Source organism: Ahaetulla prasina, chromosome 4 (genome assembly GCF_028640845.1).
Source record: "Ahaetulla prasina isolate Xishuangbanna chromosome 4, ASM2864084v1, whole genome shotgun sequence".
In the NCBI taxonomy this organism is placed as follows: Eukaryota; Metazoa; Chordata; class Lepidosauria; order Squamata; family Colubridae; genus Ahaetulla; species Ahaetulla prasina.
The window spans coordinates 13,269,030-13,285,800 of NC_080542.1; the positions used below are offsets into that span (position 1 = coordinate 13,269,030).

A 16,771-nucleotide genomic window follows, 5' to 3' on the forward strand; every position below is an offset into this window, starting at 1 on the left:
CATGTTTACTTTCTTTCATGAAACATACTAATATTTTCCCGGACATCTTAAATAGATACTGCATTAAAGATACACTTTTCTATGTATATATTAAATTTTCATACGTGTTTCAAGTCTGCAGGACTTATTATAAATAACAGAGAGTACTGGGTTTTCCAAATAGATTTTAGAAAGACCTCGGGAGGCATTTTAATTGTGTATCCATGCTTCTCAAAAAATAGAAAAATCAACAGGCTTCCTCATTTTGTAAGGTAGGCGAAGATTTGCTCATGTTTGGGTAGATGCCAACTAGATTGATCATTGGGATTTCTTATACAAGAATAATAGAGCAGTATACTATTGCTGGATTGGTTTCTCGTATTAGCACCATTTATAATGCTATCAAATGCAATTCTACCTCAAAATGGCACCATCAATGGCAGCCTCAGTGAATTGCTCTCTAGCAGATTTGATGTTTCTACTTGTACACCTGTCTGCTTTGGTACAGCAATTAAACAGGACAGGCACAGTCTTCAACAGAGAGTTAGGACTTCAGAGAAAACAATTGCAACCAGACTACTTTCCTTCAAGGACCTATGCTCTGCATGAGCCAGAAGAGGGCTGAGAAAATACCCATAGACCACTCACATCCTGGACATAAACTGTTTCAACTTCTCTCCTCAGCATGCCACACATTGCATGCTAAAACAACATTTCCCTCCTGTGCCATCAGTCTGCAAAATACATCATTTTCAGAGCGCCTTATGGATATGAATATCCTATGGATCTAACCATGTAGACGGTATCAGTATTATCCTTGTCATCTTTTCTATTATGTATTCCTATTGGTATCATATCCCTATTGCTTGGTTGCTTGTATTTTATGATTTATGATTCATCACCTTGTTGCTTGTGTGTATACTAGGGCAGATTCCTTGTGTGTCCAATCACACTCCACCAGTAAAGAATATGCTATTCTATTGTCTTTTTGAAATATCCTTACCAAGACTTGGTTGGTGAGTGAATCTAGGGGTAATCCCTCAAAGAAAGGTAGCCTCACCCTATGTCATATTATGTAGGGCTTTATAGATTATTACCAACCACTGAAATTGGACCTGGAAGCAAATTAGCACCCAGAGAAGCTTTGGACAGTATACAATATACCAGGTTGGGTTATGGAATGGTCTGATGTGACGGGGCAAAGCCAGTTCCATAGGTAGCCTGGCCCTATGTCATGTCATGTAGGGCGTTATAGGTGATTACCAATCCCTGAATTAGAATCAAAAGCAAACTGATACCTAGTGCAGTTTATGGAATAAGCATGTGTATATATGTCCTTCTTTGGGCATCCAGTATGGCACCTTCTATAGCTTCTGGGTACTTTTCAAGGGTAGTCCCATGTAGAGTGCATTGCAATAGTCCAAGTGGGAGATGACTATGGCATGAGTGACCAAATGCCAGTCCTCCATCAGAAGAGTGGAAAGTGGCATATAACACCTAGTTGGGCCAAGGGTCTCCCTGCCACATCTTCCAGCTGCTCTTTGACCAGGAGCTGTGAGTCCAGGAATCACAGCCAAGCTAATGCAAGGCTAGTATGGCTTCCAAAGGTGACATTGTGTCTGTCTTGTGGATCAGGAATCAAATAAGTTTGAATGATTGGTTTGAATATTGGTAAAAAGGGACATGTTGAGATGGCAGAACTAAAGTTCTCTGTAGCTGTGAAAAGTTCCATAAGAAACCATAAGGCTGGTTATGCCTGTGACCTTTTCTGCTGTATATTAGCCTTATTCTCTCTTCCGGGATCTTCCAACTTCAGAAAGTACCCACCTTTCTTCAGATTATTAAATGCATTTGGCTTATTAAAGGACATCAGGATTCCATCTCATTATTTTTCCTGAACCTTGCTTAACCATCTGAGGTAGTACAACCCCAGGACCGAATATGATAAACTCCTGGATGGAAAATGGCCTATCCACAGCCAGTCTATCTTATTAGATGTCCGTTGTTCCCTATCCTTAGCCTCTGGGTACAATGTAAAGGTGGCTACTGCACCGGTCACTTCATTTAGGATAGAGTGATAATAACTAGTTATTATGCAAGGTATTCCACCACATAGCTTCCAATACCATCAGACAGAACTTTGAGCAACCTGTAGTCATTAATTTTTCCCAAAACAGAAATCGTGCATGACCTGGAAAAATCAATGTTTAGTATTTAAAAATTGTGATGCCCTTTGCAAACTAGCAAGTGGCTTATGCTTATTTTCATTTACAGAGTTACTATAGGTAGTCCTCGACTTAAAACAGTTCACTTAATGACTGTTCAAAGTTGCAATGGCACAGAAAAAGTGAGTTATGACAATTTTTCACCGTTACAACCTTCAAACATCTCCATGATCGTAGGACGAAAATTTAGATACTTGGCAACTGGTTTACCCTTATAACCATTGCTCTGTCCCAAGGTCATGTGATCATCTTTTGAAACCTTCTGATAAGCAAAGTCAATGGGGAAGCCAGATTGACATAACAACCAAGATTACTAACTTATCAACTGCAGTGATTCACTTTACAACTGTAGCAAGAAAGGTCGTAAAATGGGGCAAAACTAAAATAACGACTAACTCACTTAAGAACAGAAATTTTGGGCTCAATTGTAGTCGTAAATCAAGGACTACCTGTATTGAAGTCAATGGAATATGACCTCATGGACCACATTACAACATTCTTCTTGACAAGTGGGTATGAGACAAAGTTAAAGGCAGTGTAGTATGTCACAGGGTTATTTGACTTATTATCGCAATAGAAAATTGTCAAGTCCCTTCCCCAGATCCCCAAAGGCTCTTGTGATTCTATGACAATTAAAGTGCGGTTATTTAAATAACCCTGCTGATTGTCAAACCTGGAGTTACAATGCTATGACTCAGAGGACCAATGTGTATTCTCCACTATCTTAGTTTGCAACTGATTCTTAACTTTCAGACTTTGAAGCTATTCTGTGGAGAAGAATATTGTTTTTCAAAGGAATTTCCCAAGAAACAAAGAATCAAATCGTTTGCGATGGTAACATTTTGGGCACTCATGTTATATTTGCTCCTTAAGAATATCTGCAATGTTTGTTTTGCACAGTGTAGAAGCAATGATCCAAGCATCATTCTTCATAAATATTATCAACCAGGAGAACTCATTATTGGTGCTATAGTTTCTCAGTACATGGTTGCTTCCGAAGAGACCAAATTCAGAAGACATCCATTTCATGATATCATCCCCGAGTTCCTGTAAGTAGCTGAAATTTGAAAGCCATAGGGTGATCCTACTCTGATAAAAATTGGGAGAAGTCGTATTAAGAATTAGTAATTACTAATGTTTTGGAAGGAAGGAGGGAAGGAGGAAAGGACAGGACATGAGAGTGGTTGGTTTGATATCAACGTAATATTTTGTCTGCTAATCCTGTACAGTTTTGGTACTTCAGCATCAAAAGAGGTTTCTACTTTTAAACATTTGTTCAGATGAAGTTAGCAGACATATATTGTACTGAGATGCAACACATATTTCCTCAGAAGCAACTTGACAGTATCTATTTCTGATTTTTGAATTTCACTCTAGTTCAGTGACTCAAGCCTACCAACATGTCGTAGCCTTGGTGTTTGCAGTAAAGGAGATTAATGAAAATGCCCAGATCTTAACCAATGTCACCTTAGGATTCAAGATCTATAACTCCTACTATAATGCAAGATATACTTATGCAGCCACAATGGAATTACTCTCGACACCAAGCAGGTTCATTCCTAACTATAACTGTGATCTCCAAAACCATCTGATGGCCGTTATTGGGGGTCCAAACTCTTATGAGGTTCAGTACATGGCAAGCATCTTGACCAATTACAAAATTGCACAGGTAACTGGCTTTCATGAAAGAATAATTGCTTTAAAATAAAATTTCATAAATAGTGTTTTATTAAAAAATATTTAATATTGGTTAATAAAATCATATTCAGTTAGCTTTATTGATTACCCTTCAAGCCATATCAGAACGCAAGGAGCAAATACATATCACCATCAAAATCTTATACAAACAATTTAAAATAAAAGCAGGGTAAAATAAAATAGTTATAGGAGTAGATACAATATAATTTGATAAATACATACATACAAATATATAATTATATAAAAAGAATAAAATTACATACTATTATATTTCAATGTCACCCCCGTCAATCCCACATTTACAGATCTCAACTGACCATTTTGTTGAAGTACTGTGCAGTATTAAATGTTATATTTAAGTTCCTGGCCACAAGTAAAGTAAGTTGTTTGAATATGGGGATCCCAATGGTTCATTCATTTGGTATATGAACCAAGGTACCTGTCTCTCACCCCCTTATAGAATCAACATCAAATAGGATGTGAGCCAGGTCTTCTACCTCTGCCGCTCCGCAAATGCAGAGACGCTCATTGTAGGGTATAGAATGGAATCTCCCATACATGACCATTGTGTCAAGGTGTTCAAATCTCACTCACGTAAATATCTCCCTAAGATGTTTTGACAGTTGTAACTTCAAATAGATGCCTACTGAAAAGTATGTTTGTATTTGCTCAGCCATTCCAAGTTACCCACCTTACTAAGGATAGCTATATCATTTTGTGCTTCTTTTGTGCTTCTTTTTTCTGAATTGTTCTCCTGTTACGTAAAAGACAGGAAGACCACTGCTTCTAACAAAATTTGTTAGTTTGGTGAATACTGTATATTTATATCATCCAATCTTAATGTTTAATGATCATTTGTTACATAACATCAGTTAGAGCATTAATGTGAATTGGATTACACTGTACCGTACAAATGTAATTTGACCTAAAAATGTTTTGATGAGAGGGTGGGAATGAGATGCTTCTTTTCTTCTTGGTTTCCTTTAAATAAAATTTTAGCTTGGATATTGCTCTGCTCCAGAGATGAGTACCCAAGATGCTTTCTTCCACTGGATGTTCCCAAATAAAATTCAACAGCACAGGGGGATTCTCTATCTTCTATTGCATTTTGGATGGACGTGGATTGGGGTGTTATATATTGATATTGGGAAACAGACACAGGTATTACTACAAAATGTGCTTCCCTTGTTTTCGAAAAATGGCATCTGCTTCGATTTCATCAGAAAACTGGCTGAAGGCTACCTCAATGACTTTGACAAACTAGTAGAAGTGATTCATGAAACATTATTTTTTCTCTTGACCCGTACCTCTAATGTGGTGATTGTTCAAGGTGAATTTCCAACTATAGCAACTTTAAGTTTTTACTTCAAAGCAGCTGAATTTTTGGTAACGTCAGAATATTCGAAAGTCTGGATTATGACATCAGATGTTGATTTTGTATCCAATCCCCAGCAAAGGGGTTGGGATTTAAATTTCCTTCATGGATCTTTATCCTTGGCTGTTAATTTCAAAGATGTTTCTGGCTTCCATCAGTTTCTTCAAGCAAGAAACCCTGCTTTGGAGAAGGAAGATGGCTTCCTAAGAGAAACCTGGCAACAGGTATTTAATTGTGTCTTCTCTAGTTTCACCGGAGACCATATGAGTGAGGACATTTGCACTGGAAAAGAGGAGCTAGGGACTCTCCCCATGTCGGTGCTTGAGATGAGAATGACAGCTCACAGTTACAGTGTCTACACAGCTGCGTATTCCATTGCATATGCTTTGCATGCTATGTACTCTTCTATGGACAACCAAAAGGGAATTGCAAATGGATGGAGACAGAAAGTTCATCAACAGTCATGGAAGGTAATCCTTTGCATGAACTAGTAAAGGAATTTGCAGCATCCTTTCCTTGCAGACACAAAACCATAGAGTTGGAAATGACCTTAAAGGTCCTTCTCATCCAATACCTGCCTCTTTCCTAATTTCTTTCCATAGAGTAGCTGTAACAAGGAATACTAAAAAGATCTAGACATGGTTATATTCCTGCAGACTACCTAGAAGTGGAAAGATACTTCTTCTGGTACAAAAATTGGCAATATATGTTATGTTTGGGGTATTGACGAGGCAGGAGACCAGGTTAGTGACAACAGCTCTTTAATATAGTGTGACCCAGCAAAACTCTGGAGAAAAACCTCTCCTTATATACACTTCAGCCTGAGGCTGCATCCAATCAGAAACGAGATATTTCCCGCCTAAAACTCCCGCCAAAACTTACAGTAATACATTACACTCCTTCCCTCCCAGAAGGCACTTTGCCCATATTTGCATACTACTTCTCTACGTAGTCCTGCAGGTACGTGGGGCGTCTCCTGACTCTCCCGGACCTGCGCAGTTCACTTTCTGGAGTTGAGTCGAGCGTGCCGGAGGGACTTTTCGTTCCTCTGAGCTCCTCCTCCCGCCATCCGCCCTGGATTATTCGCCGGCTCGGGCCTGCTGTCCTCTAGAGGGACCGGAGGGTGTCGCTGGACCTCGCCTGACTCAGATAAGTCTCTGTTTGGTTCTTTGCTTACGATTTCTGTTTGTTCTCGGCTCCAGTCAGCTGTGGGGTTAATTAAATCAAAGTCAGGGCTGGTCTCGCCTAATTCCGTCTTATCGCTCAATCTATTTCTTAATTGATCTATGTGGCGTCGCCAGATTCGGCCATCGTCTAGCTCCACTAGATAGGATTTAGGGCCCGTTTGGTCTATGATTCTCCCCCTCCTCCAGCTAGGGCCGGCGCTGTAATTCCGAGCCCATACTGTGTCTCCTATGGCTATTTCTCTGAGTTTCTCCGGTTTAGTTCTGAACCCGTCTTGTATGTAGCTTGGGTGCAGCCGGTCTAGTGGGCATCTTAGCTTTCGCCCCATTAGCAGCTCGGCTGGGCTGCGGCCAGTGGCTACACAGGGGGTCCTATGTTGGACAGTTAGGAATGCGTCGATTTGTGACTGCCAATCCCCGGGGCTACTTCGTGACAGCGCCTCTTTCGCACTCCGAACAAATCGTTCAGCAAGGCCGTTCGACGCAGGGTGGAACGGCGCTGAGAGGGCATGTCGGATGCCCTCTTCGGCCAGGTACCCTTCAAATAGCGCTGCGGTGAACTGTGGACCGTTATCAGACACGATGGTGTCCGGTAGCCCATGTGTGGCGAAAAGGTGTTTTAGGGCTGCAGTGACAGCTCCCGCGGTTGTGGATTTCATTAGAATGATCTCCAGCCATTTGGAGAATGCATCTACCACAATTAGAAATGTTTGGCCGTGGAATGGGCCGGCAAAGTCAATATGTATGCGGGACCAAGGGCCCTGGGGTTTCTCCCACTCGAACACTGGGGCCGTGGGAGGTAAGGGTCTGGATTCCTGACAGACTTGGCATCGGCCTACCTTGTCACTGATTTCCCTGTCCATTTGGGGCCACCAGACATAGCTCCTCGCTAACCCCTTCATCCTCACAATTCCTGGGTGACCCTCATGCAGGAGTTCCAGGACTTTTTCCCTTATTTTTTCGGGGACCACTACCCTATCCCCCCAGAGCAGGCACCCCCCTTGTACAGACAATTCCCCTTTTTTCTTTACAAACTCTTTAAAACGCTCGCCCGGCGCAGCGGGCCATCCCCTTTGAACCCATCCAATCACAGTTCTTAATACAACGTCCCGGTATGAGGCCCGAGCCACTTCCTGAGATGTGGCTGGGCCAGAGTCCAAAGAGTCAATTAGTAGAACGGGTGCGCCCGGGGTGGGGTCCTCGATTTTCCCTGGCAATGGGCATCTGCTCAGTGCGTCTGCATGCCCCAACTCCTTTCCAGGCCGATGTTGTAGTTTGTAGGAGTAGGCGGCCAGAAAAATAGTCCATCTGGTCAGTCTAGGTGAGAGTGCTACTGGCGTTGGGCGGTCACCAGCCAGTAACCCCAATAGCGGTCTGTGATCCGTCACAATTTCAAAGTCTCGCCAAAACGATTCGTGAAATTTCTTCACGCCTGACACTATTGCGAGAGCCTCCTATCTAGTTGGCTGTAATTTCTTTCAGCCGGGGACATCGTTCGTGAATAGTACGCTATAGGGGCTTCAGTGCCGTTTGGGAGTCTGTGGCTAAGTACAGCTCCTACTCCATAGGGGGATGCATCGCAGACCAGTACTAACGGCAGCCTGCTACTGTACTGGACTAACAGGCTTTCGCTTGATAGCAAGTTTTTGACTGCCTCAAATGCTCTGTTTTCTGTCTTTCCCCAAGACCAAACAGCGTTTTTTCCTAACAACTTGTGCAACGGTTCCGCAACGGTTGCTTTGTTTCTTAAAAATACAGCATAAAAGTTTACCAGACCCAGGAAAGCCTGAGTTCTGTCTTGTTTTTGGGTGCTGGGGCTCTCTTTATCGCTTTGACCTTACTCTCGGTGGGGTGAATTCCATTCTTATCTATCCTATATCCCAAAAATTCCACTGACTCGACCCCCACCTGGCATTTTTTTGCTTTAACTGTCAGGCCGGCTGACCGGAAAATGGCCAAAACTTTCCTCAGCCGCTCCCCCAGTTCTTCCAAATTCTTTCCCGATACCAACACGTCATCGAAATAGGGCACGACTCCTGGTAGCCCCTGTAGGAGTCGTTCCATCAGATTTTGGAATAGCCCAGGGGCTACGCTTACCCCAAACTGTAACCGAGTGCATTTAAAGGCACCTCGGTGCGTTACAATGGTCTGGGCTTCAGCTGTGCTAGCATCTACGGGTAGCTGCTGGTACGCTTGTGCCAAGTCTAATTTGGCGAAAACTTGTCCGTGCCCTAGTGAGTGCAATAAGTGTTGCACTACTGGAACTGGGTAGGCGCTCTTTTGCAATGCTTTGTTCAAGGTAGCCTTGTAATCAGCGCAAATTCTTATGGACCCGTCTGGTTTTACAGGGGTGACGATTGGCGTCTCCCATTTGGCATGATCAACTGGCACTAGTATCCCCTGGCTGACTAATTTATCTAACTCTTTGTCAATCTTAGGTTTGAGTGCAAAAGGAACCCTCCTTGCCTTTAACCTAATGGGAGCTATTTGGGGGTCTAAATTGAAGGAGATAGGGGTCCCCTTGTACTTGCCTAAACGGTCCTCGAATACGTCTGCGAATTCCTCCATTAGGGTGTTTTGCAGGTTGCATCCGTCCGTGGACGCCAGTCACCCCATTCCCAACGCCTGAACCAGTCTAGCCCCAACAAGCTTGGCAAAGTTCCTTCGACTAACGTGATGGGCAGGGTCTTTTCGTATGTCCCGTACTTGACCTCGACGGTCGTTGTCCCTCGAACAGGGATGCGGTTGCCCTGGTAATCCTGCACCCGGGCCGTTGTTTCTGTAGCTTGCGCTTTGCGATGTCGGCAAGGCTTTCACAAAAGTGTCCCAGGACATGATTGTGATAGCTGATCCTGTGTCTACTTCCAGTCGGCACGGTACGCCTTCAATCGCCGGGTTTGTGAAGATCTTTTCTTCGATGCGGGTAGCTGCGTGGTCTATGGTAACAGTCATTCGGTTTGACTTCGCTCTTTCTTTCCTGGCCAATCGCTGGTCGCCTCGCCGATCTCGCGCCTGATTGGCTGGTTTGAAATTTCGGAATGTGGGGTTTGCATCTCTGACTCAGAGCCGCTCTGATTGGACGATTTGAATTTTCGCGGAAGGTTGGGGTGCTCGGCAGACTTGAGCCAGGTGCCCTTCCTTTCACACCGCCGGCAAATTGCGTCCCTGAACTTACATCTTTGGCGCTGATGTCGCCCCCCGCAACTTCCGCATTCCTCCGGGTCTTCCCTTGTCGATTTTCCGGTGTAGTGGACTTCTTCCTCCTCTTCGCTGGTTGACTCACGATAGGTTTCTTCGTGGTGGACTGTGCTCGGCTTTGCGCCCGCCATCGGCGTGAGTCGCTTTTGTAAGGTGTCTGCTGCATGGTTGGACATCTCATGGGCTCTGGCTTCGTCCAGGGCGTTTGCCAATGTCAGGTTGCTCTTGGCTAGCAACCGTCTCCTCAAACGGATGTCTCTGACCCCCCGTATAAGTTGTTCCAGCAGCTCTTCGTCCAGATCGCGGTACTCGCAATGCTTGGAGGCTTGTCTCAGGGCTGCCACGTAGTCGCTGATAGACTCGCCTTCTTGTTGCCTGCGCTCCCAAACTCGCATCGTCGAACGATTTGGACGGGGCTGGTGCGTAGTGATTCTTCAGGAGGGTCTGAAGGGTCTGCCACGATACGGAGTGTAGCGGTGTTGGCTCCGCTAGGGCTTCTGCGACGGCGATGACTGCGGACCCACAGTGGCTTATGAAGTAAGCCCGTTTACGGTTGTCGGAGACTCCCTGTAGCTCGTTTGCCTCCAGGAAACTCTCGAAACGGGTCATATATATTCCCCATGTCTCCTGGGCAGGGTCAAACGGAGTGGGTGGCGTGTAGCCGGTCATCGCTGCATTCGCCGTCACCTTGCTGGGTTTGAGTCTCGTAGTGAGAGTTCAGCTCTGTTCTGGTGCTCTGCCTCAATATCCCATCCTCGTCGCCAATGTTATGTTTGGGGTATTGACGAGGCAGGAGACCAGGTTAGTGACAACAGCTCTTTAATATAGTGTGACCCAGCAAAACTCTGGAGAAAAACCTCTCCTTATATACACTTCAGCCTGAGGCTGCATCCAATCAGAAACGAGATATTTCCCGCCTAAAACTCCCGCCAAAACTTACAGTAATACATTACAATATATTTCTAAATTTATCAGGTTTTTTTAAAAAAAATCTTAAATCTTATGACAATGCTATGCTATTATCGATACTACCTTGGTGAATCCTTTGTTTTGGGGTAAGAATTTAGAAAGTTCTTATTTCCTTGTATTATATATAATCGTCAGAATTTCAACTGCCGCTCTGTGGGCTAGTTTGTTTCCTTTGATACATAAAACAAAAGGCAATAAAGTGTCAAACATTGAACCTAATTTTGCCATGAATCAGCTGTGGAATTAATCAATACCACAGTTAGGTTAATTGTTGCGTGAGTATTTGCTGGTCTTTGAAAATTCATTTTGCAGAATTAAACCATATCAAATAAATACGTTCAATTTCTTTTAGTCTTTCAGAATGAAAGATCCATATTTTCAATATACTTTTCCTGTTTTTTTTGTTCCACTTGTATCATCAGGGAAGTCATGACATATCTTGATGTCAATTATCAGTAAAGAATCCTGCCGCCTCATACTTAGGAGTTAATATGTATAGCATATGAATAGTGATAAAAGAAATTGCAATAAAAAAGGAATATATTAAACGTTTCTTTTCTTACTCTCATTTAGATGCATCGCTTTCTTAGATATGTCTCATTTAATGACAGTAACGGAAGAACTATTTCTTTTGACCAAAATGGAGAGTTGGTAGGAGGGTTTGATATCATTAACTGGATCACATTTTCAAATCAGTCTTTTCTTAGAGTCAAAATTGGAAAGATGGACACAGAAACACCTTTAGACCGACTGTTGACTATTTCCGAAAAAGTCATTGTATGGCCAACCCAGTTTGGACAGGTAGAATCATTTCAAGACCACTTTATCTAAAGTTCAAATCGCTTCAATACTCAGCTTACAAAACTGAATCATTATTAACAAAGACAACAGCCATAGTTTCTACATCTGTCAGTTAGAATTCTTTCCCCAAAATATTATTCTTTTTTTCCCTCTTATCTAAGGTTTCAGGCTCACAATGTTCACGATACAAAGTCAACTATTATTAATCAATAAAACAGTAAAGCTGACAATTAGTATTGATATTCCAAATATTCTCTTCATATTTTTTGTCAGTTAGACAATATAAGTTTGTCATCACTGATGAACTGAACAAATCTAATTGCTATATTGATTGCATTTTGAATTAGTTGCCTTTTAATTAAAGGGAATACAAGTATATTCATCTGTTCTCCTAGTAACTTATTGCTGTCTCTCATTCAATAGTACAAATCTTTTTCAGTTGTTATAATGCACAACTTTTTCTTAGCTTTCCATATTTAATCTAATGCTGCTTCATTTCACGGACAGACCCAGCCCATTTCATTGTGTAATGAGAAATGCCATTCAGGTTACAGAAAAAGCACAAAAGAAGGACAACAATTTTGCTGCTATGATTGTACTCCATGTTTAGGAGGGAAGATCTCCAACCAGACAGGTAAAAGCCTTATAGAATATTAGATATATTTAAACATTTGACATATACTATCTTTAGTATCATATATAAAGTAAAGAATTGGATTTTAACTACCAAGATAGTGCAAATTAAAGAGATGGAAACATCGACTTATTAATTTTGAGGGTTGGTTTTTTTGCATTATGCCCTATAATTATTATCAGATTGATAGTAATTTAATTGATAGTAATTCAATGATTGCATTTCACCAATTGGTTGATGATTAAAAAGAGTGAACCTCACCTGAATGTAACTGAATGAACTTTTCTCATTAGAAAAACATTTGATGCATTTTTCCTAAATGTGTTTCTTGCACAAGTATAGCTGAGAAACCTAACAATAGCTTAGACTTAGAATACCTTTATTGTCACATTGAATGTACACTAATCTGCATACATTAAAATGAAATTTCATTGCATACGTCTCTCAAAGGGTCTCCACCTCCTATATACATAAAAATGTATGTGTACATTTACATAAAAATGAAAAAAGAAAAAAAACAAGCAAGCAAGCAAGCAAGCAAACAAACATATACCTACATATATTATATGACATGCAGAAACAGCACAGTCCAGTATACATGTATATAGCAAGAAAAATGAATCTTGAAAGTTCACCAGACAGATGGCGTAAGTAATAAAACTGTTATAGAATCAGGTAGTTCTGCTAGAAATACATCAAAACTTTCTCCCAGGGGGGAGCAAGAGAAGCAGACCACGAAGTGGGTGTTTGGGGTCTCTAACAATGCTTTATGCTCTAAGCACATAGTGCTTATAAGCAGTATCCTGAATAACAGGAAGTGACCTTCCTATAATCCTCTCGGCTGTCCTTACCACTCTCTGTAGGGACTTTCTATCTGAGGAACTACAGCCACCAAACCCAGCCAGTGATGCAGTTTGTTAAAATGCTTTCAATCATGCCACTGTAAAAAGTGGTCAGGACAGAAGGAGAAAAATGTGCTTTCCACATCCGACGCAGGAAATTCAGATAGTTCACTAAGGATGACATGTGGAGAGACCAATTCCGTTTGTTAGTTATCTGCACCCTCAGTTACTTACTACTGTTGACCACTTCTATAGCTGCATCCTTGATACTGAGTGGAGTATGACCATGCTAGCTCTTTCTAAAACCTACAATGTTCTACTTTATTTTATTAACATTTAGAACTAGGTTCCTTTTTTTGGACCAGTCTACCAGAGCCTTGATGCCTTCTCTATAAGCATCTTCTCTGTCATCCCAGATACTGCCATGTCATCTGCATACGTCACAATAGGATTTTAGCAAATTTGGCATAGCAGTCATGGGTTATCAAGGTGAACAATAGTGGACTCAAGACATAGCCCCGTGGGGAACCTGTATTCAAGGAGATGGAGTTGGAAACTTTACTTCCAACTCACACAAACTGGGGCCAATCAATAAGGAAATCCAGTATCCAATTACATAAAGGAGTATTAAAACCTAACAGGCCCAGTTTGTTCAACAAATGCTGATAAATGAGTGCATTGAACGTCGAACTAAAAATGAAAAAACAGCATTCGCACATGAGTATTCTTCTCCTCCAGGTGTGCCAAGTGGGAGAATACATCATAGCGATAGTAATAGCACTTAGACTTATATACCATTTCATAGTGTTTTACAGCCCTCTCTAAGCAGTTTACAGAGTCAGTGTATTACCTCCATCAATCTAAGTCCCCATTTTCCTGACTTTGGAAGGGGGAAGGCAGAGCCAACTTGAGATAGTTAGGATTGAACTGCTGGCAGTTGGCCAAGTAAACTTTCTTAAGGGGGAAAATAGAGAGAAATGTTATAAATCTCTTGATTTAATACAGACTGTTGCTTTTTCAGACATGGATGATTGCATTCAGTGCCCAGATGATCATTACCCAAATAAAGACCGTGATTCATGCATTCCCAAACCTATCAGTTACCTATCTTACAAAGACAATTTGGGGTCCAGCTTGGCCACAACGGCTCTTGTGTTTTCTTTTACTACAATTTACATTCTCGGAATCTTCCTGAAGTATCACAACACTCCCATTGTCAAAGCCAACAACCGCAGCCTCTCCTACATCCTCCTCATCTCCCTTCTCCTCGCCTTCCTTTCTTCCCTGCTGTTTATTGGTCGACCCAGAAGTATCACTTGTCTTCTTCGACAAACTGCCTTTGGCATCATCTTCTCAGTGGCAGTTTCTTGTATGTTGGCCAAAACAATCACAGTGGTTCTTGCATTCATGGCCACTAAGCCAGGATCAAAGATGAGGATGTGGGTTGGAAAACGACTGGCCCTTTCTGTCATTTTTTTCTGTTCCCTTGTACAGACACTACTTTGTGTAGTCTGGCTTTCCACCTCTCCCCCCTTCCCAAATGTTGACATGGACTCTCTTAGCACTGAAATCATTCTGGAATGTAATGAAGGCTCTGTTGTGATGCTTTATTGTATATTGAGCTTCATGGGCCTTTTGGCTATTGTCAGTTTTCTTGCAGCTTTCCTAGCCAGGAAACTACCAGACACTTTCCAGGAAACCAAATCCATCACTTTCAGCATGCTGATCTTTTGCAGTGTCTGGTTGTCCTTCGTACCTGCCTACATGAGTACCAAAGGCAAATATATGGTGGCCGTGGAGATCTTTGCCATCTTGGCCTCCAGTGGGGGATTACTGATTTGTATCTTTTCCCCAAAATGCTATGTCATCGTCTTGAGGCCTGAGCTCAATAGAAAAGAGCATCTGATAAAAAGAGTCAATTAAATGGCATTCTTTGTGGTTACTTTTTTCATGAAACATGCTAATATTTCCCTAACATCTTCAATACAAATTTAAGTTGTACTTTTCTATGCATATATTCAATTCATGAATGTGCATTTCAAGTGTACAGGAGATAACTCTTAGTAATAAAGCGGGTACTGATCTCTCAAAAGAGATTTTAGAAAGTTCTTGTCAGGAACTTTTATTGTATATCCATTCTTCTATACATAGAAAAATTAGTAGGCTTCTTCATTGGCTAAAGCAGCAAAGAGAGAGTTTTTTCATGGATTAATATACACTGACTAGAATAACCATAAAAATTTTCTTACACAAGAATGTAAAAAAAGAAACAAATAAATAGAAAGATAGTTTCTGAAGGTATTCAAAATCTGTTAAATGGCGTTCTTCATGTATACTTTCTTTCATGAAACATACTAATATTTCCCCTGACATCTTAAATAGATACTGCATTAAAGATACACTTTTCTATGTATATATTAAATTTTCATACGTGTTTCAAGTCTGCAGGACTTATTATAAATAACAAAGAGAGTACTGGGTTTTCCAAATAGATTTTAGAAAGACCTCGGGAGGCATTTTAATTGTGTATCCATACTTCTCAAAAAATAGAAAAATCAACAGGCTTCCTCATTTTGTAAGGTAGGTGAAGAGCAAGATTTGCTCATGTTTGGGTAGATGCCAACTAGATTGATCATTGGGATTTCTTATACAAGAATAATAGAGCAGTATACTATTGCTGGATTGGTTTCTCGTATTAGCACCATTTATAATGCTATCAAATGCAATTCTACCTCAAAATGGCACCATCAATGGCAGCCTCAGTGAATTGCTCTCTAGCAGATTTGATGTTTCTACTTCACCTATCTGCTTTGGTACAGCAATTAAACAGGACAGGCACAGTCTTCAACAGAGAGTTAGGACTTCAGAGAAAACAAATGCAACCAGACTACTTTCCTTCAAGGACCTATGCTCTGCATGAGCCAGAAGAGGGCTGAGAAAATACCCATAGACCACTCACATCCTGGACATAAACTGTTTCAACTTCTCTCCTCAGCATGCCACACATTGCATGCCAAAACAACATTTCCCTCCTGTGCCATCAGTCTGTAAAATACATCATTTTCAGAGCGCCTTATGGATATGAATATCCTATGGATCTAACCATGTAGACGGTATCAGTATTATCCTTGTCATCTTTTCTATTATGTATTCCTATTGGTATCATATCCCTATTGCTTGGTTGCTTTTATTTTATGATTTATGATTCATCACCTTGTTGCTTGTGTGTATACTAGGGCAGATTCCTTGTGTGTCCAATCACACTTCACCAATAAAGAATATGCTATTCTATTGTCTTTTTGAAATATCCTTACCAAGACTTGGTTGGTGAGTGAATCTAGGGGTAATCCCTCAAAGAAAGGTAGCCTCACCCTATGTCATATTATTATTATTATTATTATTATTATTATTATTATTATTATTATTATTATTATTATTATTATTATTATTATTATTATTATTATTATTATTATTATTATTATTATTATTATTATTATTATGTATTATTATTATTATTATTATTATTATTATTATTATTATTATTATTATTATTATTATTATTATTATTATTATTATTATTATTATTATTATTATTATTATTATTATTATTATTATTATTATTATTATTATTATTATTATTATTATTATTATTATTATTATTATTATTATTATTATTATTATTATTATTATTATTATTATTATTATTATTATTATTATTATTATTATTATTATTATTATTATTATTATTATTATTATTATTATTATTATTATTATTATTATTATTATTATTATTATTATTATTATTATTATTATTATTATTATTATTATTATTATTATTATTATTATTATTATTATTATTATTATTA

General features: G+C 40.2%; 1 protein-coding gene across 1 annotated transcript; it reads left to right on the top strand.

Annotated features, from left to right (window-relative positions):
• The first annotated feature begins 375 nt into the window (after positions 1–375).
• Positions 376–14,828, top strand: LOC131197932 (vomeronasal type-2 receptor 26-like). Its single transcript, XM_058182435.1, has 7 exons — positions 376–522; positions 3,105–3,253; positions 3,582–3,873; positions 4,902–5,747; positions 11,202–11,429; positions 11,937–12,063; positions 13,927–14,828. The coding sequence occupies exons 1-7, from the start codon at positions 376–378 to the stop codon at positions 14,826–14,828; spliced, it is 2,691 nt and encodes an 896-aa protein (XP_058038418.1).
• The last annotated feature ends 1,943 nt before the right edge of the window (positions 14,829–16,771 follow it).

Excerpts from the sequence above, each read along its gene's own strand:
- LOC131197932 (XM_058182435.1), top strand. The coding sequence starts at position 376 with ATGCTATCAAATGCAATTCTACCTCAAAATGGCACCATCAATGGCAGC. Across the intron at positions 5,748-11,201 it reads TTCATCAACAGTCATGGAAG|ATGCATCGCTTTCTTAGATA; the intron begins GTAATCCTTTGC and ends ACTCTCATTTAG. Across the intron at positions 12,064-13,926 it reads GAAGATCTCCAACCAGACAG|ACATGGATGATTGCATTCAG; the intron begins GTAAAAGCCTTA and ends TTGCTTTTTCAG.